General features: G+C 42.7%; 1 protein-coding gene across 5 annotated transcripts in view; it reads left to right on the top strand.

Moving 5' to 3' along the window:
• Positions 1–27,356, top strand: part of MTMR1 (myotubularin related protein 1) — a 105,555-nt gene extending 78,199 nt beyond the window's left edge. For all 5 annotated transcript variants that reach the window (XM_083159442.1, XM_083159440.1, XM_083159441.1 and 2 more), the window contains 4 exons: positions 208–300; positions 7,431–7,544; positions 8,573–8,749; positions 26,450–27,356. In XM_083159442.1, the coding sequence (XP_083015568.1) occupies positions 208–300; positions 7,431–7,544; positions 8,573–8,749; positions 26,450–26,614 (549 nt within the window). In that variant the 3' untranslated portion in view covers positions 26,615–27,356. The remainder of the gene's footprint in view (positions 1–207; positions 301–7,430; positions 7,545–8,572; positions 8,750–26,449) is intronic.
• Positions 27,357–27,593: the final 237 nt, after the last annotated feature.

The raw sequence follows: 27,593 nt of genomic DNA, 5'->3' as shown, positions 1-27,593 counted from the left end.
TTAGGCAGGAGTGGTGGTTCCCCTTTGTTAAATAATATTCTTTATATATTGCACAAATATTGTAATAACTACAGTGTTATGGGTTTCTGTGTTCCTGCGCTACTTGACATATGTTACTAAATCATCCACTGAGTGTTGTCTGCCTTGTGGTGATTAGATGTGTCAATATAATAGGTATAATGCATGATGACTTTATGATCTTTCCAGAGGGTGGGCCATGGAGATGACAATCACGCAGATGCTGATCGCTCCCCAATTTTCCTTCAATTTATGGACTGTGTATGGCAAATGACAAATCAGGTAATGTGGTTTTCTGATCTTTTCTATGGCAGTCCATCACAAATAATGGTTGTTGAGCATGTCTGTGTCAGTAGGTATCACCACTGATCAGCTCTCCTATGTCAGTACCATGAGACAGACTAGATTGTAAGAAGATGAAAACTATTTTATTGCCAGGATTTTGGTGAAGGGTGTATATAATCTATTTATTAGGAGTTCTGCAGACTCTTGGGCCCTAATTAGGGATTTACGCTATCGTTGCTGTATCTGTTATCTAGTACGCATTGGCTGTACAAAAATATGCAAATGACGCGTCCGTTGGGATTTGTAATGACACCCGCCAGAGGCATCTGAGATACGTTATAACAGTCGCAATCTGTGACGCACTCCCCCACACACACACACACACACACTTTGTGGTGTATTCAATGCGGCCAGCGAGGGGGTTTTTATGGCGAGGATGGCTTGTTTTCTGGGAGGATCGCCAAAAACTAGCCATCCTTGCCGTTTAACCCCCACACTGGCTGCTCACTCTTTTAAACGTTCCGGGGGAATCCTTGCTGTCAGAGGATGTCCTATGCGTTTTGATGGCCGCACATGCCGTTTCCAACTTGCTGTAAAAACCCAGCGAGGTGGAAATAGCGGGTGCAGGGGGGTTAGTTGAATACTGACCCGCGAGCTGTGACGGCAAGCAATCAGCACTGCTCGCTAAAGAGCATTGAATCATTCTCCATTGGCATTGTATCATTCTCCAATCTGGACCTATGCCAGGTTTTATATGTGGCCAAGAGGACCTTTTAACCCTTATTTCCCATTGAACAAGGTGTACATTTGCTTCTCTATTAAGAGAGTCTTAGAATAATGTCAGCCCTTACTGAGCACAATGAAAGAAGGTGCTCAATCTGTCTATTGCCTTTCATTGGATGGAAACTAGCCATGTCAATGGGAGTTCATTATCCCATCATTTGTCTTCATTCCTCCACTATAGCAGTGCATGCCTAGTGCACTTCGTATGAGTATAGGAAATCATGCTCTATGGCTTTATGTATTACTCCCCTGTATCTGAACCAGAAAAAGTTAATCTATAAGACAGACTGCCATTTTTCGTAGCACCACAGCTGCTTAAAAGGACATATCCAAGCATTACTGGAAGCAATACTTTTATATATCCATTTGCTTATCCAGCAACACAGAACACTCACATGTTACATTTTTTGCTGATATTTTGTTATTTAGAGAAGTATATAAAATGTATATTTTAATACTGTTTTGGAGTTTTGCCATGAAACTTGCTGGTCAAAAGCTGAAGTGGGTATATTGATGCTGACATGTAAGTGACTGGCTGTAAGATGAACAGGGTTGAAAGCCTAATTATTTTATTGCGATATTGGAGCAATGGAATATTCAGTTAATGTCGGATCTATTCTGACATTCATTTGTCGGAATTAATCCAACATGCCCTAGTAAGTGCAGCCAAATCCAACTTTCAGATTGGGCTGCTGCTCACACGGTCGGCGCCTGGACCAGGTGAGCGGCGGTTTGGAGGTGTGATGTTGCCCTATTTGCATGGTGAGCTGCTGTTCAGCTGGCTTGGTTGTGGGACGGGCTGATCGGGTGGTTGGACGGTGCCGGGTGAGTATTCCGACCTGTCAGGGAAAAAATGCTCTTATTGAATAGGTTGGAACTCCTTCCGACCTATTCAAGACGGAAACTGACGTCTTTCCGACAAGTTTCACCAACAATTGAATATATCTCATAATGGGGCAGATGGTATTAAGCCTGGTAGAGATAAAGTGGAAGGAGATAACGCACCAGCCAATCAACTCCTAATTGTTATATTTCAAACACAGCTGATTGGCTGGTGTGTTATCTCCCTCCACTTTATCTTCAATTTACTCTTCACTAGGCTTAATTCATCTTCCCCAGTGTTCATTACCTCCATTACTGCAGTAGCAGTGGCCTTCAGAACATGGATCATGGTTGCATTTGATATCCCCATTACCGACTTGCCAGAAAGTATTTATTTATTGCATCTACCTTGTGATAATACTACGTGCCATCCATCTAAAAAAAAAATTTAAAAACACTCCATTTGTGGGGCGTGGCATGGACGCCGATGGAGTAGGCAGCAGATATCCTGAGTTCCCACCACAGATCCTGTTTATAATCCTTTTTTGCTTCCGCCGGGGACCCTGAACCTCACAAAGTGTGCGGGATACAGTGCCTACTGTTCTGCATCTCCGCCCGTGACCTCCTGGGCTTATTCAGCCGCTGGACTGAGGACGACTCGGTCCACGGCCTGTACAACAGCAGGGATCCGGACACCGCTGGTTCTCTCCCCTGAACCGCCGGGATACCGCCATGACGCTGCATGCCCGGGTGCTACAGTGGGTGAGAGGGGTTGGTTCCAGCTTCTCCCTCTTATTGGAGCGGAGAGAGCAATATGGAAGATGGAAGCCTCATTGAATCATATCTTGCAGGCCATTACCTCCTCTACAGACCGGCTTATCAATAAACTTACTGGCTTGCAGTGGGATAATACTTGTCCTCTTTCTGTCAATGCTACACCTGCTGATGTATTTGTGGACACTGTGTACACCGCTAATGTTTCTTCAACCTATGAGGTCTCAGGAATTGAAAATATCCCTAAGATCCTGTCTTGGCATCTTTATATATGCTACGGTATGCTCAGAACTGCTTCACGTATATGGAATGTATGCCAACCATAATTGGAAAGAAACGTATTTGTACTTTGGATCTTCTCCTGCTTTTCCCTTTGATGCTGGAGGGAATCCTGGTCCATTATCCTTTTCTTATCTTGGGATGGACAAATGGCCGGACTAATGTTTCGCACCATATTGCAATTTATGACATTTCCTTCTGTCTATTCTATGCTCAGATCTTTGACTATTGGAGTGATGCCTTTTTGCAGTTTATTACTTTATAGGTAGCAGATTATTCTCTTAAATGAGGCCATATGTCACTTGCTTCTATATATCCTTATTACTAAATGTATAATATTATATACATCAGTTCAGATTGGGAAACTGGGTACAATTTTGTTTGTAGCCCTCAGTGTATCCGTTCTTCTATCCTGTAATACTGTTTTTTTTACAGGTGGGGGCAGGGTGTCCTGCTGATTTAATCCGACGAATCTCTATTGCCGGTATCCAATGGATTTTGATTAGATTCCCTTGTGGTCTAAGATTATGCCCCGACACATACTTGGTATAATATCCTGACATTTAGTTGGGGCTGGGTAGTACAGGGTGGGGGGGTTATAGGGGATGTTTGTTGGTACTTATATGTTAGTTGGGCACCCACTAAGCGATTTGCTTAGTGGGTGCTTAGTTTTCTGCATCCGCTCGCCACGCTTTGGGCTTGGTGGCTCGCTGCGCTTGCCACACTATATAAAATCAACTTCATGCTGACATGCATAGTGGGGGTATCAGCGTACTAACTATAGTGGGCGCCCAACTAACATATAAGTACCGGTTTGTTTTGGTCGTTTGAGGGGGGGGGGGGGTTTATTCTGACTTATTATACTAATGTTGGACAGATTTACTTATCTACTATAGTTATTATTGGCATATTACTTTATACTGCAAACCACATCAGTGCATGGTGATTTTGCTACTTTTATGTGAATATTTTAAGTGTGAACATTTCTTTGTTTTCTCTGTGATGCTCTCACAAACTTTACCCGAGTAGGCGCCCTCGGGTATCCACATATCCTGAGTAGGCGCCCTTGGGTATCCACATATCCTGTATTACTCTAAAGAAATGTGATTGTATAGGACATCCTGCTTCAATTCTCCTCTTATAATCGTCACCACGCTGTATATGCCTAACTTTGTGATTTTGTCTGTTATACTTACCACCTATGCTATATATGTGTGTGTGGGGGGGGGGGGGGGGGTTGGCGGGGGGTGTTTATTATGCAAAATGTAATAAAAAATTATTGAATTTAAAAAAAATACTCCATTTGTGTATTGTTACAGTAGTGGTATGGGTCCTCATCAAGTGTATTGTCACTAGTGGTATGTGTCCTCAGTATGTATAGTATAGAATTACCTATAGTGTCACTGTAGTGCCATGGATGTATAGTGTTAGTGTTCATTCTAGCACCCGCTATCTTTGAAAACCCATGCAGTTCCTCTTCCCTGCCTGGGGTGTCGCTGTCTGCTGTAGTGCTTCTAGCAAAGTGTGGTCTGCATATGAACACTGATTGATATGCAAACTAGAACTGTGCTATAAACACCACAGCAGACAGGGACACCCCAGGCAGGGCAGAGGAACTGCATGGAATTTCAAAGATAGCGGGTGAATGAATGAACACGTAGGGTGAAATGTAATAGGATGAGAGATTCAGAAAGTGAGAGATTTGGTAAGAAATCTCCAGTTTTTTTAAAGTGGCAATCATTGACACAGCAAAATCACACTGGTTTTGCTGTGTAAATGATTGCCACTTTAAAAAAACTGGAGATTTCTTACCAAATCTCTCACTTTCTGAATCTCTCATCCTATTACATTTCACCCTAAGTGTCACTGTAGTGGTATGTGTCCTCAGTATGTATAGTGTCACTGTAGTGGTATGTGTCCTCAGTATGTATAGTGTCACTGTAGTGGTATGCATTCTCAGTATATATAGTGTCACTGTTGTGGTATGGATTCTCAGTATGTATAGTGTCACTGTAGTGCTATTGGTCCTCAGTATGTATAGTGTCACTGTAGTGGTATGGATTCTCAGTATATATAGTGTCACTGTTGTGGTATGGATTCTCAGTATGTATAGTGTCACTGTAGTGCTATTGGTCCTCAGTATGTATAATGTCATTGTAGTGGTATGATTTCTCAGTATGTATAGTGTCACTGTAGTGGTATGTGTCCTCAGTATGTATAGTGTCACTGTAGTGGTATGATTTCTCAGTATGTATAGTGTCACTGTAGTGGTATGTGTCCTCAGTATGTATAGTGTCACTGTAGTGGTATGGATTCTCAGTATGTATAGTGTCACTGTAGTGCTATTGGTCCTCAGTATGTATAATGTCATTGTAGTGGTATGATTTCTCAGCATGTATAGTTTCACTGTAGTGGTATGTGTCCTCAGTATGTATAGTGTCACTGTAGTGGTATGGATTCTCAGTATGTATAGTGTCACTGTAGTGCTATTGGTCCTCAGTATGTATAATGTCATTGTAGTGGTATGATTTCTCAGTATATATAGTATCACTGTTGTGGTATGGATTCACAGTATGTATAGTGTCACTGTAGTGCTATTGATCCTCAGTATGTATAGTGTCACTGTAGTGGTATGGATTCTCAGTATATATAGTGTCACTGTTGTGGTATGGATTCTCAGTATGTATAGTGTCACTGTAGTGCTATTGGTCCTCAGTATGTATAATGTCATTGTAGTGGTATGATTTCTCAGTATGTATAGTGTCACTGTAGTGGTATGTGTCCTCAGTATGTATAGTGTCACTGTAGTGGTATGGATTCTCAGTATGTATAGTGTCACTGTAGTGCTATTGGTCCTCAGTATGTATAATGTCATTGTAGTGGTATGATTTCTCAGTATATATAGTATCACTGTTGTGGTATGGATTCACAGTATGTATAGTGTCACTGTAGTGCTATTGGTCCTCAGTATGTATAGTGTCACTGTAGTGGTATGGATTCTCAGTATATATAGTGTCACTGTTGTGGTATGGATTCACAGTATGTATAGTGTCACTGTAGTGCTATTGGTCCTCAGTATGTATAGTGTCACTGTAGTGGTATGGATTCTCAGCATGTATAGTGTCACTGTAGTGGTATGTTTCCTCAGTATGTATAGTGTCACTGTAGTTGTATGTTTCCTCAGTACGTATAGTGTCACTGTAGTGGTATGGATTCTCAGTATGTATAGTGTCACTGTAGTGGTATGGATTCTCAGTATGTATAGTGTCACTGTAGTGGTATGGATCTTCAGTATGTATAGTGTCACTGTTGTGATTCTCAGCATGTATAGTGTCACTGTAGTGCTAAGGATCCTCAGTACATATTGTGACACTGTAGTGGTATGGATACACCAGTATGTATAGTGTCACTGTAGTGGTATGGATTTTCAGTATGTATAGTGTCACTGTTGTGATTCTCAGCATGTATAGTGTCACTGTAGTGCTAAGGATCCTCAGTACATATAGTGTCACTGTAGTGGTATGGATTTTCAGTATGTATAGTGTCACTGTTGTGATTCTCAGCATGTATAGTGTCACTGTAGTGCTAAGGATCCTCAGTACATATAGTGTCACTGTAGTGGTATGGATCCTCAGTATGTATAGTGTCACTGTAGTGGTATGGATTTTCAGTATGTATAGTGTCACTGTTGTGATTCTCAGCATGTATAGTATCACTGTAGTGCTAAGGATCCTCAGTACATATAGTGTCGCTGTAGTGGTATGGATCCTCAGTATGTATAGTGTCACTGTAGTGGTATGGATTTTCAGTATGTATAGTGTCACTGTTGTGATTCTCAGCATGTAAAATGTCACTGTAGTGTTATGGATCCTCAGTACGTATAGAGTCACTCTAGTGGTATGGTTCTTACTACTGGACAGAGCAGAACATAATGAAGTGAAATTGTCCCTATGCTATCAAATTATTTATTGCCAAGCTCAGTATAAAATATAAGGTGACTCCCCTGCAGGACACTCAATAGAGTGGAAGTGGAGTGTAAATGTGGGCCTTTGTCTGTTGAGGCACACAGGCAGCTGAGTACAGATCTCCAGCACAGAGAAGGAATCAGCCTGGTCCATCACCGCCTGGTTAGAGCTCCACGCAGTAGTGATCCGTACAGACAAAAACACATTACGGTTAAATAGCTGCGCCCTCCCCTCTAGCAGAGCTGCAATATATTGATGAAACATTTGGACAGCTGTTGCCATAGTATTGGACCCGTGTGGCCTTTCTACAAATCCAAGTGTGTTCTTATGCACTGAGAGGGAGACCAATCTGTTTATAGTTTGAGGTATATTATACAAGAGCAATACTGGGGTGTTACTGGTAATATATTCCTCCTTGCTAGAAATGAGAGGTTTGTTTTAGGCACATATTACACATTGGAAACGTTAAATACAATGTTATCATTTGTTGTGTTTTTGCCTTAGTTCCCAGCAGCGTTTGAGTTTAATGAGCTGTTCCTCATCACCATACTGGATCACCTGTACAGCTGTCTATTTGGCACATTTTTTTACAACAGCGAGCAGCAGAGAGCAAAAGAGGTATGTATCACTCCCACGGTGTAACATGGTTCTGGATACGCCTGCACTGATCACTGCACGCACTGACTCACCTGTCTGACAGTCCTGCCCCATGAGCTCTCATTGTGCAGAACAGTTGTGTTGGAAGCTCAAGTGTCTAGCAGTGCGGTTAATACAATATTACACGTTTAGCAGCACTGACAATATATCAATCCAGATTTAATCTGACCAGATTTATTTTATGTCAGTAAAATTGTTTGAACAGCTTTACCTGTCAGCAAGAAAATGAGAGGCGGTGTTGGTAATAAGTGAGCCCCGCTGATGGTACCACAATGGCCATAGTATTTACATTGCCGAATCGTTTAGGGTGGCTCTCCGCTTACTCGCCACCCCTGCCCCCATGTTATTGCAGTCCTAGTTTTAACGTCTCTCAACCATTATGTTATATCATATTAAAAATGTGGGAGTTAAAAATTCTAGTGATCATTTGGGAATCTTCAGTTTGACCACATGTTCTATTTTATAGGACTCGCTAACAGATCATGTGTTCCTGGTAGCCCTGACTGAGCTAGTAATTGACACACCTTAGCGCTCAGCTACATCTGAAACCTCTTTATGCTGTAATAGACATGCAAATCACGTTGTTTACCACAAGGTGGAGCTAAAGTGTTTTAGTTGTGATTTTCAGCATGGATGCAGACTCATTGTTATTCTTCACATGGTTCCTATTCATAATGTTTCCAGAATATCAGATGTTCAGCGCAGGCCTACTTTTACTGCGTATAGCTACACTGCAATAGATTCCTTCTTGCAGTCACAGGGGCTCGTTGTGTATTCTGTTTGATGCTTATTAGAGGAAGGGCATTGTAATCCAACATTCTGTGCATACACTGTAACCTCGTTGTCACCACGCACCAGGGAAAGTTATGTTGCATTGTGCATTATAAGATGTGTATTAGTATTTGTTATGTATTATGACAGGGCCCACAGTATTTTAATGTGTGGTAAACTATTAGACTAATTTTTGTCATTTGTGCATTCTCATCTAGGAAGTGCAAACAAAAACCATCTCTTTGTGGTCGTACATTAATAGCCATGTGGATGAATTTACCAACCCTTTCTATGTGAATTATGAGCACCATGTGCTGTATCCAGTTGCCAGTATGAGCCATTTGGAACTCTGGGTGAATTATTACATTCGGTGGAATCCTCGAACCAGACCTCAGGTTGGTAACTTGTTGTATACAGGGGAATTACTGCCAGAGGCAATGGGGACACCTGTCTCCAGGTTGTAAGCCCTGAAGGAGAACTTGTGTGGTTAACCTAGCAGGATCTAACGGTGCATACACACTGTACAATTTTTTTGACCAATTTCTTTCATTTTAGCCATTCTGAATGAAATTCGTCAACATCTTTCGTCCAGGACACTGAGTTCAAGGGAAATGTCTTTCAGCGAAATTGGTCCAAAAAATTGTACAGTGTGTATGCACCTAGTGTGACCGCTGCTCTGAGGCACACCTGCTGATACTGCAGCCTTAATAGTTTCTGTTCCTGTAGCCCTGCTAACAGCTGCAATAGGGGACAGGATGGCTTCCTCCTAGTACTGCTCAGCCTGCCCTGCAACAAGCGACACTGTACCCACCACTGGCTTTGGACAGTGATAAGGGACCAGTGGTGTAAAACAGAATGGTGACACAAAATGCCAGCTCTTGCTTTACAAAAGTAGCCAGGTGCTGCATTGTAGCATGCAGCACCTGGCTCCTGTCACTTTGTTTCCCGGGAGTCTTGTGGCTGCAGCTACAGAGAGCCAAAAACTCCACAAAGACTCACCCAGTCACACTAGGACATGCCCCCTTTTCGTAGCCACTTGTGCCTGGTGTCATCACTGTCAGTGACAACCCTGGATGGGAACAAACACATTCTCTCTCTCTCACACACACACACACACACACCATATTTCTTTACAGTGTAGTCATTGGGTGGTTTACTTGGCTCACAAATATAAAAATACATGAAGATTCACCAATTTGATAGCTTGTATTGGTATTAGCCTGGAAGTTTAAATGTGGAGCTACAGCACAAGTCAGATAAGGGAGCCACACCAACTGCCAGTGAGTTTCAGACCTGTGATTTGTGGCAGTTGGTGTGGCTCCCCTATTCAAAGTATGAGCTGCACTGCAGCCCCCTCTGGGACTGCTAATGCATAGAACACATACATAACTTACATTGATGAGTATTCGTGATAGAACATCGGGAACTGTTCAATGTGAATCATGCATTTTAGGTAGGCTCATTAATGCTCATTGTTTTACAGAATTATATATGTTGTGTGCTTAGTCGAAATGAGCAGGTGGTTCTTTCCTCATATGTAGCACTTCCTCCTAGCTTTCAACATCTGCAAGGGAAATAAAATCCTAATATAGGAAGAACCATTTATTTACACTAGTAGAGTGCTACCGCTTTCCTCACTTCTCAAGTACATACCGAGCCTCTTACAGAGATGGATGCTGCTGCATATGCTCTTGTGTCTGTTGCTGTGAGTATATGCAGATGCTAGCATCCCTCCCCCTGGTGTACATACAGATGTGCATCTAAATATGCCCTTCCTTTGATCTGACACCCACTTCTGCATGCTGTAATACTGCTGGTGATTCTTTGGGTGCCACCATCCTACACTTGCATAAGTTTCACTGTTTGGCTCTGGCTGCCTGTGGATGAGAATACAGATACTGTACTGCTGACACGCCCACCACAATCCCCAATCGCATGCTGTGGATGGACTGTCTGTGTTCACTTCTAGTCACTTTTCCGACCCACCTCTGACACTGTCTGTCCTAATGACAACAGCATCTTTGTGCATCTGTTTCAGGCAGACGCCTTAGGGGTTTTCATGAAGGTTTACTTACTTGCTAAAAAACTATTATTGCATGCAATTCTTAATCACACCCACTGATCAATATATAAATAGAGATAACAAAGATATACAGTGCGCAAAAAGGTAATAGATTTTAAATTCAGGTATTAAATACCAGTCCCAGTGGTGAATAGTCCAGGCTTTGTAGCGGACAAGAGTGGTTCACTGCTCCACTGCTTTCATCATCTAATAAACATCGTGGTACTTGTGTATTATCACGGCGCCCATCGCGTCGCATCGCATACCACTAATTAAGGTATGCGATGGCATGGGATGGACCCGATTTGAGCCTTTCCCCAGGATGTGTACAATTTTAATATCGCGTCGCATCGCATGCCATTATAATGGCATGCAATGTGATGCGACGCGATTTCCATGTTAAATGCCCACCCAGACCCGATTTTTCATTGTATCCCCACCCTGATGGGTAATGACAATGTTAAATGCCACCCCACTATCAACGCCAACCCGAAGCGTGGCGAGCGCAGCGGTATGGGTCCTCCGACCTTTTCATACCCCCACTATTCACGTTGGCGTGGAGTTGATTTCATATAGTGTGGCGAGCGCAGCGAGGGGACGCGCATTACTTCACAAGTATTACGCTTCCCCGCGCAGGGCTCGCTGCGCTTGCCACGCTTCTGTCTCACTGCGTTTGCCAAACTATATAAAATCAACTCCACGCTGACATGGATAGTGGGGGTATGAAAAGGTCGGAGCACGCGTACCGCCGCCCCTCGCTGCGCTCGCCACGCTTTAGTTTGGCGTTGATAGTGGGGTGGCGTTAACAATGGGGGGAGCATTTCAACATAGTCATTACCCATCAGGGTGGGTGTACAATCTAAAATCGGGTCTGGGGGGGGGGGGGGTCATTTAACATAGGAATCGGGCATCTGGGTGCCTGTACAATTAAAAATCGAGTATAATCGCGTCTCATCGCATCGCATGCGATGCAACGCGATTTTGTGGTTGTACAATGCCCTGCGATGGAAATCGGGGGGCGCCGTGATAAAAAACAAGTACCAACATCGTTTTTAAATAAGTGGTAATTTGCACTATTGGAGCGCCCACACTGTCTTTTTAGATATAAATAGAGATGTGCACCTTTGTAAAAGAAATCGATGGAGGTAGGAATCTACAAATAATCAAAATCTTATGTCATTGGCCATCTCTTTCTTACACCTTTAATACCATATGTTTTACAACATCATGACCTTAATAAAATGTTATTCATAAACGCTTTTGCAGTATATTTGTTTTACCGAGCAAAAGAGTTTTTAACAATGATTTTTATATATAATATATTTAAGGTACTTGTTTCCTAGAACGGCCACAATCGGGAGTAATCGTGTACCTTAACTTAAGGTACACAATTAACGCGATGGACCCGATTTCCTTTGAAATCAGGTCCATTTTGCCGGCAAAGGCAAAATCGCGTTGATTCCGTCGGTTGCGTGCATGAACATGGCACGCGACGCGATGGACCCGATTTTGCTATAGGGTTCAATGTTAAAATATTTTTATCGCGTAATCGCGTTCATCGCGTCGGTCTTGTGCCATTATAATGGCACAAGATGCGATGGACGAGATTAAGCACATTTTACATAGCTAACAATGGGAAATGGGCCAATATGGCCCATTTCTCATTGTATATGCCCCTGTCATGCCTATAAATTAATGCCCCCCCCCCCCATTGTGAGCGGCATCCCACGATTGATGCCAACCTGAAGCGTGGCGAGCGGCGGCGGTACGCGTCCTCCGACCTTTTCATACCCTACTATCCACGTTGGCGGGGAGTTGAGAATATAAAGTGTGGCGAGCCCCGCGAGGGGACGCGTATACCTGTGAAGTAATGGGCATCCGCTCGCCACGCTTCGGGCTCGGTGGCTCGCTACGCTCGCCACACTTTATATTCTCAACTCCACGCCAACGTGGATAGTAGGGGTATGAAAAGGTCGGAGGACGCGTACCGCCGCCCCTCGCGGGCTTGCTACGCTCGCCATGCTTTGGGTTGGCGTCAATCGTGGGGTGCCGTTCACAATGGGGCCATTTGAGCCATCAGGGGGGTTAACATTTTGGTCTGGGGACAATTTTACATTGAATCCAATGTAAAATAGGGTCCCAGGGACCCTATTTACATTTGGTTCAATGTAAAAATCGGGTCCATCGCGTCGGTCGCATGCGATTTGGTCACATGCGATGCGATCAACGCGATTTTTCCGACCCGATCAAAATCGGTGTGGCCGTTCTAGGAAACAAGTACCATATTTTTATTCTATAGGCGTTATTTGAGGGGAAAATTGCAATGATGATGGTGAGTGTAGCCAGTTTAGTGATTGCAATATATGTAGATTTTACCAATATTTCTAGCAGGGATACTAACATTCTTGTATATTTGTTCACTGCTGTTTCTACAAAGAGATCCTCATTATTGTCAGATCTAGTTGCTGTGTAATACAAGCAGTGATTGCTACATCTATCAGTATAACCGCCCTCTATTTGGGAAATCCATAGTGGTTTGCCATGATAACATAACTCAGCATTTACCGGCCACGACAATGCCTAGTGTTCGGTATGTTTGCAGTGAGCCAGGGGATGAGGGACGTACACACACATTATTCACATCTTTATCTTGAATAAACATTGAATGTGTTTTGTATTGTATTATTGATAGACGCCCTATTAGGGGAAAAGGTTAATGATATACAGATAATTATTACTATTGTTTTGTGCATAAAATAGTCACCAAATATTTTCATGAAGGAGGGATGAATTGGTATGTGAGCGATTTGAAAGATTTTTGCCTGAATATAAAAACCAACATTATTGATCTCCCTCCAATATACATGTGTATATAATTTTTAGTGTGATAATGGTACAGATTGGGTTACCGAATATGATGGCAGTGAAGGCTTCACCTTGGGAAAGTCTCAGGCATTTTGAGGGACTGTAAAACACACATGAGGCTGTACATGGAGATGATTGTTTCAGACGAGGCCCAAATAGTCGAATCTCAATGTAACTGTGTTTTTAGGTATATTTTTTTCATGGTGAAGGTTTTCTCACAAGCTTTTCTTATTCCCCATGTCTTTCCCATCTCCCTTTTGGTGTGTTTACCCTTTTTTTTGTATATGAAAAATTAACCACGTGCCATTCATCTGCTGGACAACCTACATGTGTGTGGTCTACGTAGCATTGCATGGAAAATAAAGGGGTGTAGCATGTTAGAGAGTATGCTTCCCCATAGTAGCGCTGCTAGCCTGAGGTGCACCGTGTTAGGACACGCTCCCTTATTAACCCCTTCACGACAATTGACGTATATATACGTCATGGCCGGGAAGTACTTCCCGACCGTTGACGTATATATACGTCATGGCTTAAAACTGTCACTGCGTCTAGAGACGCAGTGACAGAGGGACGATGTCTGCTGTCCCTGACAGCAGACATGTCCCTGCATGCCCAGGGGGGGCTGCGATGCCGCCCCCCCGTCGCCGATCGCTGTGATTGGCTGTTCAGTGTGAACAGCCATTCACAGCGTTTTCCTGTGTCACCGGCGAATAACGTTCGCCGGTGACACGGGATCGGAGGTGATTGGTGCTGTAAAGTACAGCACCAATCACCGCGGGGTGTAAGGGTGACACTGGTGTCACCCCACCTCACCCCGCCCGCCCCCAAAGGCCGTGATTGGTCCGTCGGACCGACGGACCAATCACAGCCGTGGAGGGGGGTTTAAACTAACGGTGACTGCACTGCAGACGCCATTCCGGTCTGGAAAAGCGTGCAGTGCGGTCACCGTGCCCCACCTGCCGCCTATACTGACCAGAACCCTTACCTGATCATTGATCATTGATATTGTGACATTTTGTGACATCCTGTGCTGCATCTTGTGCTGCATCTTGTGCTGCTGCGATTTATTAGATAGATAGTTAGAGAGAGTTAGAGAGAGAGAGATAGAGAGAGATAGAGAGAGATAGAGAGGCCTAGTGCTATATTTTGTGCTGCTGCAGTGTGATAGAGCTATAGATAGAGAGATAGAGAGAGATAGAGAGAGAGAGATAGAGAGAGAGATAGTGACAGATTGTGCTATATATTTTTTATATAACTGAAAGAGATAGAGAGAGATAGAGAGAGATAGAGAGGCCTAGTGCTATATTTTGTGCTGCTGCAGTGTGATAGAGAGAGATAGAGAGAGAGAGATAGAGAGAGAGATAGTGACAGATTGTGCTATATATTTTTTATATAACTGAAAGAGATAGAGAGAGATAGAGAGAGATAGAGAGGCCTAGTGCTATATTTTGTGCTGCTGCAGTGTGATAGAGCTATAGATAGATAGAGAGAGATAGAGAGAGAGAGATAGAGAGATAGTGACAGATTGTGCTATATATTTTTTATATAACTGCTGCAGTGTCATAGAGTGATAGATAGTGAGAGATAGAGAGAGATAGTGATAGAGTGCTAAATTTTGTGTCGGCTGCCCCCGCCTTTTTGTGCTGATCACTATATCTGAGGTGATCAGCAACTTTTTGGGGGTACAGAGGTTTTTTTTTTTTATATATACCTGTCAGTACCACCAAAGGTTGTGCACCTGCTGCCCCTCACTGGTAATCAGTGTCGCATCACTGATCACCTTTTTTTATTTTTTGTGAGTGCTGTGGGGTCTTTTTTACATTTTTTTTTTACACACACTGTGATTTTGTGTGTGTCCTGTGGCCACTGTGCACTGATCAGTGACGTACATCACTGATCAGCTTTTTCGGCATAGGGTTGATCTATTTTTTTTTTTTTTTGATCAAATTCCTGTTGCCTTTGAGCGCTGTTCAGTGACGGACGTTACTGACCAACATCTGTGCTCAATTTTTGGCGCAGGACCTTTTTTTTTTTTTTTAACCCCTTCCATTTTTTTTTTTTTTAACCCCTTCCATTTTTTTTTTTTTTAACCCCTTCCATTTTTTTTTTTTTGAACCCTTCAATTTTTTTTTTTTTGTATTTTTTTTTTCTGCACTACATACACAATACACACTACATACCCCCTGGGTTGAAATAAAGTTTGTACCCCCCCCCTACACTATACACGTGTTGAAACATTTCACTACCAGTAACACAAAAATATAAATGTCATCCCAAATGTCATCCCAAATGTCGTCCCAGTCATCCAGGAGAATGTATTCGGTGGAGGAGGCATATGCCATGCTTGCATCTGACTCTGACACAGCCAGTGAGGCAAGCGGGGAATTTGAAGGATTTGTCTTAAGCTCCTCTTCCTCCTCTGATGATGAGGGACCCCCTCAAAGACGCCCCCGTAGAGCAGCTGAGACCCCCCCCCCAATAATTGATCTCGTATGGACCCCACCACCAGACAATTTTGAGCCCCAGGTTCCTGAGTTTTTGGCCATCCCAGGAATCCAATTTGATTCAACAGGTCTCAGAGAAATTGACTTTTTCAAATTATTTTTCTCTGATGATTTTATAAATTTAATGGTGGACCAAACTAATTTATATGCCCAGCAGTTTATTGCTCAAAACCCCACGTCATCATTTGCTAGGTGGACCCCTGTAGATGCAGTAGAGATGATGACGTTTTGGGGTCTGGTGTTACATATGGGCATAGTAAAAAAGCCACAAATTAGGCAATATTGGAGTACAGATGTTCTGTACAGCACCCCATTTCACCGTATGGCCATGCCCTGGGCTCGTTTTGAGGCAATCCATAAATTTATACATTACACCGATAATGCACAGTGCCCACCCAGAGATGATCCCACCTTTGACAGGCTATTCAAAGTCAGGCCGGTCATTGATCATTTCAGTGCCAAATTTGCAGAGCTATACATCCCTGATAAATGTATTAGTATCGACGAGTCCCTTATACATTTTAAAGGAAGGGTTAAATTCCGCCAGTACCTTCCCAGTAAGAGGGCAAGGTATGGCATAAAAATGTATAAGCTGTGTGAAAGCACCACAGGGTACACCCACAAGTTTAGGGTATATGAAGGGAAGGATTCAAGAATTGAACCACCAGAATGCCCCCCCTCCCTCGTAGGTGTTAGTGGAAAAATTGTCTGGGATTTAATGCACCCCTTCCTGGATAAGGGTTATCACCTCTATGTGGATAACTTTTACACCAGCATCCCCCTGTTTAAGGCCCTTGGTTCAAGAGGTACAGCAGCTTGCGGTACTGTGCGCAAGAACCAAAGAGGCCTCCCCAAAACGCACATTGCCCAAGTAATGAGAAGGGGTGAAAGCAGGGGAATATGCACCGAAAATATGTTGTTGGTCAAATATAAGGACAAGAGGGATGTCCTTATACTGACAACAATTCATGGAGACAGTACCACCTCCATCCCTGTACGAGGTACCAGTACCCACACCTCCAAACCAAATTGTATCCTAGATTACAATAAGTACATGGGCGGAGTGGATCTTTCAGATCAGGTACTAAAGCCGTACAGTGCCCTGCGGAAAACAAATATCTGGTACAAGAAGCTGGCCGTGTATATCATCCAGATGGCACTGTATAACGCTTACGTGCTATTCCGTTCTACCGGCCAGAGGGGGACATTTATGCACTTTCAAGAGGAAGTCATAAAGAGCCTAACATTTGGGAATCAGCAGGCAGAGGGCCCCAGTACTTCTAGTACTGGCCCCCGTATTGTACCAGGGCAGCATTTTCCCAACGAAATCCCCTCCACTGCAAGAAAGGGCAGGACACAAAAAAGGTGCAAAGTTTGTTATAAAAAGGGAATAAGAAAGGAAACTATTTTCCACTGTGAAACTTGCCCCGACAAACCCGGCCTATGTATAAAGGAGTGCTTTAAAATATACCACACATCTATGGATTATTAGGTTCATCATTTCACCGTGCTTCGGGGGTCTTGCTAATGCCACATAGCACCCACCATTCATTCCACCAGAATCTGAGCTGCAAAATCCAAAAATCACTCCTTCCCTTCTGAGTCCTGCCATGCACCCAACTGGTATTTTTTGGTCACATGTGAGGCATTGCCGTACTCTGGAGAAATGGGGGCACAGATTTTGGGGTGCTTTGTCTCCTTCATTCCTTGTGAAAATGAAAAATTTTGAGCCAGAAGTACATTTTTGTGTAAAAAAATGTATTTTTTTCATTTTCACTGCCCAGTTGTACCAAAATTGATGAAACCCCTGGGGGTTTGAAATGTACACTATACCCCTAGATGAATTCCCTGAGGGGTGTAGTTTGCAAAATGGGGTGACTTGTGGGGGGGTTCCACTGTATTTGTAATGCAACATAGCACCCACCATTCATTCCACCAAAATCTTTGCTGCAAAATCCAAAAATCACTCCTTCCCTTCTGAGTCCTGCCATGCACCCAACTGGTATTTTTTGGTCACATGTGAGGCATTGCCGTACTCTGGAGAAATGGGGGCACAGATTTTGGGGTGCTTTGTCTCCTTCATTCCTTGTGAAAATGATAAATTTTGAGCCAGAACTGCATGTTTGTGTAAAAAAATGTAATTTTCCATTTTCACATCCCAGTTATACCAAAATTGGTGAAACCCCTGGGGGTTTGAAATGTACACTATACCCCTAGATGAATTCCCTGAGGGGTGTAGTTTGCAAAATGGGGTCACTTGTGGGGGGGTTCCACTGTATTGGTGCTTGGGGGGTCTTGCTAATGCGACATAGCACCCACCAAAATTCCACCAGAATCTGAGCTGCAAAATCCAAAAATCACTCCTTCCCTTCTAAGTCCTGCCATGCACCCAACTGGTATTTTTTGGTCACATGTGAGGCATTGCCGTACTCGGGAGAAATTGGGGCACAGATTTTGGGGTGCTTTGTCTCCTTCATTCCTTGTGAAAATGAAAAATTTTGAGCCAGAACTGCATGTTTGTGTAAAAAAATGTAATTTTCCATTTTCACATCCCAGTTGTACCAAAATTGGTGAAACCCCTGGGGGTTTGAAATGTACACTATACCCCTAGATGAATTCCCTGAGGGGTGTACTTTGCAAAATGGGGTGACTTGTGGGGGGGTTCCACTGTATTGGTGCTTGGGGGGTCTTGCTAATGCGACATAGCACCCACCAAAAAACCACCAGAATCTGAGCTGCAAAATCTAAAAATCACTCCTTCCCTTCTAAGTCCTGCCATGCACCCAACTGGTATTTTTTGGTCACATGTGAGGCATTGCCGTACTCTGGAGAAATTGGGGCACAGATTTTGGGGTGCATTGTCTCCTTCATTCCTTGTGAAAATGAAAAATTTTGAGCCAGAACTGCATGTTTGTGTAAAAAAATGTAATTTTCCATTTTCACATCCCAGTTGTACCAAAATTGGTGAAACCCCTGGGGGTTTGAAATGTACACTATACCCCTAGATGAATTCCCTGAGGGGTGTACTTTGCAAAATGGGGTGACTTGTGGGGGGGTTCCACTGTATTGGTGCTTTGGGAGTCTTGCTAATGCAACATAGCACCCACCATTCATTCCACCAAAATCTTTGCTGCAAAATCCAAAAATCACTCCTTCCCTTCTGAGTCCTGCCATGCACCCAACTGGTATTTTTTGGTCACATGTGAGGCATTGCCGTACTCGGGAGAAATTGGGGCACAGATTTTGGGGTGCATTGTCTCCTTCATTCCTTGTGAAAATGAAAAATTTTGAGCCAGAACTGCATGTTTGTGTAAAAAAATGTAATTTTCCATTTTCACATCCCAGTTGTACCAAAATTGGTGAAACCCCTGGGGGTTTGAAATGTACACTATACCCCTAGATGAATTCCCTGAGGGGTGTACTTTGCAAAATGGGGTGACTTGTGGGGGGGTTCCACTGTATTGGTGCTTGGGGGGTCTTGCTAATGCGACATAGCACCCACCAAAAAACCACCAGAATCTGAGCTGCAAAATCTAAAAATCACTCCTTCCCTTCTAAGTCCTGCCATGCACCCAACTGGTATTTTTTGGTCACATGTGAGGCATTGCCGTACTCTGGAGAAATTGGGGCACAGATTTTGGGGTGCATTGTCTCCTTCATTCCTTGTGAAAATGAAAAATTTTGAGCCAGAACTGCATGTTTGTGTAAAAAAATGTAATTTTCCATTTTCACATCCCAGTTGTACCAAAATTGGTGAAACCCCTGGGGGTTTGAAATGTACACTATACCCCTAGATGAATTCCCTGAGGGGTGTACTTTGCAAAATGGGGTGACTTGTGGGGGGGTTCCACTGTATTGGTGCTTTGGGAGTCTTGCTAATGCAACATAGCACCCACCATTCATTCCACCGAAATCTTTGCTGCAAAATCCAAAAATCACTCCTTCCCTTCTGAGTCCTGCCATGCACCCAACTGGTATTTTTTGGTCACATGTGAGGCATTGCCGTACTCGGGAGAAATTGGGGCACAGATTTTGGGGTGCTTTGTCTCCTTCATTCCTTGTGAAAATGAAAAATTTTGAGCCAGAACTGCATGTTTGTGTAAAAAAATGTAATTTTCCATTTTCACATCCCAGTTGTACCAAAATTGGTGAAACCCCTGGGGGTTTGAAATGTACACTATACCCCTAGATGAATTCCCTGAGGGGTGTACTTTGCAAAATGGGGTGACTTGTGGGGGGGTTCCACTGTATTGGTGCAACATAGCACCCACCATTCATTCCACCAAAATCTGTGCTGCAAAATCCAAAAATCACTCCTTCCCTTCTGAGTCCTGCCATGCACCCAACTGGTATTTTTTGGTCACATGTGAGGCATTGCCGTACTCGGGAGAAATTGGGGCACAGATTTTGGGGTGCTTTGTCTCCTTCATTCCTTGTGAAAATGAAAAATTTTGAGCCAGAACTGCATGTTTGTGTAAAAAAATGTAATTTTTCATTTTCACATCCCAGTTGTACCAAAATTGGTGAAACCCCTGGGGGTTTGAAATGTACACTATACCCCTAGATGAATTCCCTGAGGGGTGTAGATTGCAAAATGGGGTGACTTGTGGGGGAGGTTCCTAACTTTTAGCACTTATGGTGCCTAGAAACCTACATGGTGCCTAAAAAAAAATCTCATAAAAAGGAGGCTCCAAAATCAAGTAGGTGCTCCTTCTATTATGAAGCCTGTGGTTTGGTCAACGTGCACACTAGGGCCACATATAGGATATTTTTGAAAACAAAAGAATTGGGGGAATCAATTTTTAGTCACATTTCTCTAGTAAAATCTACTGTATTCGTTAGAAAAATGTATTAAAATTGAAACTCTGCAAAAAAAAAGAAATTTTGAAATTTCACCTACACTTTGTTTTAATTCCTGTGAAACACCTAAAGGGTTAACAAACTTCCAAAATGCTGTTTTGAATACTGTGAGGGGTGCAGTTTTTGAAATGGCATCATTTATGGGGGTGTCTCACATACAAGTCCCTCAAAGTCACATCAGAACTGAACTGGTCCCTAAAAAAATCAGTGTTTGAAATTTTCATGAAAATTTGAGAATTTGCTATTCATATTGTAAGCCTCCTAGTGTCCAAAAAAATTAAAAGGAAGTTGAAATAATGATGGAAACATAAAGTAGACATATGGTCTATGTTAGTTATTAACTATTTTGAGTGGTATGATTATTTGTCTCACAAGCAGAAAATTTAACATTTTGCAAATTGCAAAATTTTCCATTTTTTCACGATATTTTGGTATTTTTCACAAAAAAACACAGACTGTATCGACGAAAATTTACCACTAACTTGAAGTACAATGTGTCACGAGAAAACAATCTCAAAATCACTGGGATAAGTAAAAGCAAAAAAAAGTTATCCCCACTTAAGTGAGACATGTCAGATTTGAAAAAAAGGGCTCTGTCATGAAGGCACAAACTGGCTCTGTCATGAAGGGGTTAAGCGGATGGAGGTTCTGCGGTTTGATACTTTTGTGCATTGACCTTACGCACAGTATGGATCTGCAATGTAGGATGCAGTACGGCTGTCAGTAATTGACCGTTTAATGCTAGTGTTCACTGTAGGATTTTTTTGAGGGCAGGACATTTTTCTCAATTAGGAGGGCACATTTTATGTTGGAAATTTACATTTAGAAAAAAAAAAAACATACAGTATATAAAAAATTGCACACTGCAGTGGGATTATGCCCAATAAACATTGTCATACTCTGCCATGCCCATTACATATTCTGGGCAGTATTCAATGCTCCCGATTTATTTATTTTTTCGTCGATATCGGGTTGTTTTCACTCCTTGCGGTGAATCTTTTTCACTGATAATCTGATTCACCCTATTCAATGTTCACTGTTCTCCGTTTCATGATCGCTGCAATTCGCTGGTGTATTTCAATGGGATTTTCACTGGGATTCGCCGAGAGTGTATTCAATGCTAGGGTGGAGAACTGCTTTCAGCATGATTTTTGTCATGATTCACCATTTTGCATTCAACATCTTTTTAAGGTGAACTGGAATGTGATCTTTTAAAATAAATGGTTTTTATTTTTTTGTGTGTAAAATCAGAAGTTTTATTTGCCAGCAGGGGGCGGGGAGCTGCTCATTAAATATTCACTTCACACTGGTCCCGCTCATTATATATGCACGAGCGGGACCAGTGCAGCGGCTCCCTACCCGCGTCCCCTGCCAGCTCTTTCGGGGGGGGGGGGAGCTTCTGCTGCCCTGTGTCCCTGGGTGCCCCCCCCCCCTCACATACATTCTGGCGCAGGCAGGCAGGCTTCCATCTCCCTGCCTGCCGCCGCCCCCCCCGGCTCTCTGCGGCGGTTAAAAATCACCATCAGGGGCAGCGAACCCCTGCAGCATTGAATAGGGTGACAGGGAGGGCTGGCAGCGAATGCTCCAGCCCTTCGGAACCCTGCGAATGTGCAGCGAATTCTAAACAAGATTCGCTGCACATAGCATAATTTATCATTGAATACTGCCCTCTGTCTTATAACACACACCATAATGCCCATTACACATGATGGCACACACCGTAATACCTATTACACATGATGGCACACACCGTAATACCTATTACACATGATGGCACACACCGAAAGTTCTCAGTGGCATGTCAGCCTGGTAAGGTGCGCACAGTGCCACACACAAAAAGTGCAGGGTGCATTTTGAGTTTTTAAAAAACAGGCAGGGTGCGGCACCCTGCAGAAGGAGGGAACACTAAATGCTGTTTGAGTGCAGGGAAGGGGTGACAGGTTCCCAAAATGGAGTCCTAGGTGTGCCTGTGTGTCGGAGGGGTGAGGCCAGTACCTCCATCAGAGGATAGAGATTTCCTGGCTTCTTTATTGTATCTGCGGCTGCTGGCTTGCACTACCCCATAGGTAACTCAGATGACCAGTGGTGGTGCAGATTATCCGATGTTGCGTTCTAGGACACAGCTTGGATCAGTGATGCATGCAGGAGGTGTGACGCCTCTGAGTCCTGCTGCATTACCGTATTAGAGAAATCTCTGCTACTTCCATGTAAGCAGCAGAGAGAACTACTCTGTCATATGAATCGGGCCCATTGCTTTTCTTTTTGAGTTTGAAGAGTGAAAGTTGTGTTTCAGAGTACAGTTGTGAAGAAGATAGCATTGGCCAATCAGCAGGGCGCCATATAGATAGCATTGGCCAATCAGCAGGGCGCCATATACAAGACACAGCAGGGCGCCACATACAATGTGTAATATTATGACCACACTGCATGCAGATGATTATACTTCAGCTTTAGGTAAAAGTGAAGTTATTACAATTAACATGTGAAGATTAGCATGGAGTATCTGTAAATCACTGCAGAGAAATGTTCCTTTTCCCCATTGTAAAACCTATTCCTGGTTTTCTAATGACTAAATAGTGCAATTCACTGCCAGTACGTTTAATTGACGGGCTTTATCATTTAAGCCCAGTCAGATAGCATTCCTTTTATTATGATGAAGAGAAATTAAAATAAATAAATAAGTGAACCACAGGAAAAAAAGAGAATCATTCTGAGTCTTGACGGAAATGTGTTTTTGCAGATAAATGAGAATAAATGGCTGCATGGTGTGGCTGAGATCACACAGTGCCTCTAAAACGCATTGCTTCTGCTAGACTCCCCGTTGCAATAAGAGATAATAAAAATAAAAAAAAGAACGAAACAGACTCATTCAGCAAGAACAAATAGATTCATCACTTAACAGTTTTCAAGGTAATGCGCGTCCTTGAGTGAATAATGCTCAGTACATTATACAGCCAGACTCACATTTTGTAATAGGGGCTGCCTTTTGTGCAGAAGACCTTGTTAAACATCTCCAGCCCCAGCCTCCAGATTCTACACATGAATCCTTTGTAGATCAGACAAAACCAACCTTTCCTAGATTGGTTGGTGTTTATGCAAAAACCTTTTTTTTATTCCACACAAAGAATATTGATAGACCCCCGCTCTGAAAATAGCACTACATTTTAGCAGTTGCGGTTTTCCTATTTGTCTGTGGTCTGTGTTTAAAGTTGCACTTACACCTAGGGAAATATTTGCAAAGTCCTCCCTCACTCAAGCCCTGAAGCACGCTTCCCCTCTGCTATCTGTTGCACAACACTGGGTCTGCAGCACGGAACATTGTTCGAGCGAGGAAGCCACACCAAGTGCCAGTGATATTTGGCAGCATTTGCAGTGGTGGTTGGTGTGCCTCTCCTATTTGCAGCCCTGCCCACCTCTCGAGTCACCACTGCTAAGGACTTTGACTTGGATTTTTCTTTTTGGGTGTTTCACTTGATTTGTATTACCTTGATCAATTATGCCACACGACAGCGATGGTGATATATGTGCTAGTTCCACTGAGTACCTCCTTAACGTGTCCCAACCCTTGAATTATGCCGAATTATATGAAGAGGCGGCAGCTGGGCAACTGATACAGTCAGTCTTTGCAGTTTACCACAATTGTAAGCTTTATGAAAGATTATTTTCTGAAAATTTCCCCACTAAGACACTATTGAAATAGTAAATATCAAAGGTCTAGGGTTAGGCTGCTAGAAGGGAGGGGGGCACAGGGGAACGGTAGATATACTTACCTGATCCCTGTTGAGATTCCCTCATTTGAAATCCCAAAAGGAGTCAGGTAAGTATACATACCCTCCGTATTTATCCACATGTAGCACATTCCTCCACCTTACAAGCCATTTTTAATGAGCTGTGCTTGTGTTCACTAGTAATCGTCCATGCGGCCGCAGCAAAGTCTCAAACACAGCATTGAGGCAAGATCCTGTTCACTATTAGAGTCTGCACACAAGCCTAAAATCCCAATCACATCCACCAAAAGAACCCTAATACCCTCACTTGTAACCCATACTGACAAACAAACAAAAAAAAAACCTTAATACTTATGCCTTATTATATAACCCCTTAAGGTGCCATACACGGTACAATTATTGTATACAATCTCGACTAGATTGCATCACATTGCATAGGTTTTGCAATACAATGAGATGCAATGAGATGAGATCTTATACAGTGCAGCACATACTTTTTGAGCTGTGTGATGGGAGCACACATCTCATCGCACCCAGCAATTGTACCGTGTATGGGCACCTTAATCGTAATAACTTTACGGGCAGATTGGGTGGGCCATATGGTTCTTATATAAGTAAAGGTCAACCAGCTTTAAGTAGTGGAGGAAACTGGGGAGCGGATGATGTGCTTTATTGATAGGAGCTTTTGATTGGTCTTTCTTCTCATCCCTCCATCCTTCCACATCCCATCCAGTTCTTGAATGATTCTTTGAGACTATTACCCAATTCACACAGCACCTTGGCTCCTTTACAGTAAACCCAGCATCGCGGTGTGAAAGGACGAGGATGCATATCTGTAAAATATTGTTCTAGGACAAAGTGCAGCTTAAAATAATTCTGTATATTTTATTCAAGTGCTTTTGGTAGGTTTATTTATGCTGGTATGGGTGTTGCAGCAAGTTACAGATGGCTTCTCTGGCAAATGAAGTAGGCTTTTTATATAGTGATTATATGATTATCCTAAGATTATATATGATAAATGTGACATTGAAAAAGTAATATCTTAAGACAAAGAGTGTACATAGTCTGTGAGCAGGTCATATTTTTCTCTGAGCACCTTTATGTAAAGTGATATGGGTAGGTGCAATGAGTAAAAAGGGAGAACCAATTATACATACTCAGCTGACACTAGCATTATATTATGTCATCTTCTATACATAAAGAGGGGAGCTAGCAAGTGTATGGATGAGATCATGTGACCGGATGTCAGCTGCCCGCCCACTTACTCCCCAAGGGTGCACGCAAATCTAAGTGACCCGGGAGTCACTTACATATGCGCGCACGTTCCACATCATTCGATGGTCGGTGCTGACATCACGGCCACCACCTCCGGCCACAGCCTTGGGTGCATGCACTCGGCAAACAACCTGTTTGCCGTGGCCACACGCACCCGGTGTAGGCACATGCGCAGAAATAATCCTGCACATACGCCCACCATCGGACCCCTTGCCCCATGACTGTTCTAGTGAAAAGAGTGCTATAGTTACTAAGTCTGCTGCAAGTTTAAATGTATTTTTCTTTTTAACTGATCTTGGGCAAGCTCCTTATACTGTTCCAGTGCTCTCTTAGGGAACTCCTTGAAGCACATTTCCAGGTTATTTAACAAGCCCAGAGAGTACAATCCTTTTACTTGTCTTTTTACTAGAAGATCGCCTTATGTTGTCACAATCTTATATTTCTGTACAAATACGGTACAAAGTAATACTTGACGATTTGTATTCTTTTGTGTTATACATATTTAAAGACCAATTACAATGGACAAAAACGATGGTGCTGTCATCTCAGCCCAGTCAGCCCAGTCATACTGCATCTAAATTGGTTGGTCTGACAACACATTGTACCACTAAATTACTTACATACAGTATATTCATGATGTAGCCTAACAACAACAACAACAACAACGCAAGTAACCCCATACAGGTTTAATCATTGAATCCTTATTGATGGGTGTTTCTTAATTGTATCCAGCTGCATCTCACCAACTACGGTCATCATTAAACTGTTTCAGTGGGTTTTTTGTTTATTTTTTATACATAGATGCCAATTCATCATAACCTCAAGGACCTCTTGGCTATTCGAGTAGAGCTACAAAAGAAGGTGGAGGAACTCCAGCGAGAAGCTACAACCAGATCGGTCTCCTCCTCTTCTGACCGGGGATCTTCTCCTTCACATTCTGCCACACCTGTACACACTGCTGTCTGATGAGCAGCATGGACTGAGAGGCACAGTGTGCTATACGTGTTGGCCTACTGCCGCTGCCCTCTGGTATTTCCTCTATATGAGAAGATATCAGACCACACATTTCAGGCTCCAATACAATTTATGGGGATTTTGTTGGTTGTCTTCTGCTGGAGATTGTAAAGTGTTATGTCAGCTGTGAGCATTTAAGAATTTTTTTTTAGTTTTTTTTTTTATTCTTGCATGCCGGAAGTCATTCCATTTTCTCTCTAGATAGGACTTGTATATTTATATATATATTATTGTTACTGCTCATCATTGTTTACAGGCCTCGCACCTTTATTAGCTGTTAGAGTGGAACTTGTTATCCAGTGCAGTTTATACTTTAGGCTTTTTTAGTCTCAAGTTTTTATTTGCACTTTTCTTTTTTTTTTTTTTTATGAGAGAGACTAAATTTGACATAACTATTCAAGGTTGATTACAGTAGTGTAACTTTATGTTACTGCTGGAAGAACTTTGTGGAGTCTCTATGAACGGGTCCAGTCCTGGAAGAGATGGTGTGTTTTTATTTCTCTATATGAAAGGACAGTGTAAGTTAAAGTCCATGTTGCACTCATTTAAAAACAAATCCAATGCACCTGAAGCCATGTAAAGCATATTGAACAATTATTTGAAGAAAAGTAATGTTGTATAAGTTATCCTATTGCACCTAAATATGTATTTGTATAGTGTTTTTACCTCAGAAAATAAGAATTTTACCCTGCCATCATTGTTGTTTTCTTTGATGAACATTGGGTCATTTAGTAACTATTAATAGTATTGACCATAAACATCAGCAACATAAGCATGTGTACAGGCAATATACTGGAAACAGTGACCATAGTCTTACCAGTACAGTATAAATCTTACAAACAACACAAATCAAATGACCAACAAACTAGGTAGGATGCAGATGGGCAACTTTTGGGAGACTCACAGAGATGGGACGATGAGCCACGGAGAG

This window comes from Crinia signifera, chromosome 9 (assembly GCF_055691185.1).
Source record: "Crinia signifera chromosome 9, ASM5569118v1, whole genome shotgun sequence".
NCBI lineage: Eukaryota > Metazoa > Chordata > Amphibia > Anura > Myobatrachidae > Crinia > Crinia signifera.
Note: the sequence above shows the minus strand (reverse complement) of the source record. Positions and strands in the feature narration are given on the sequence as shown.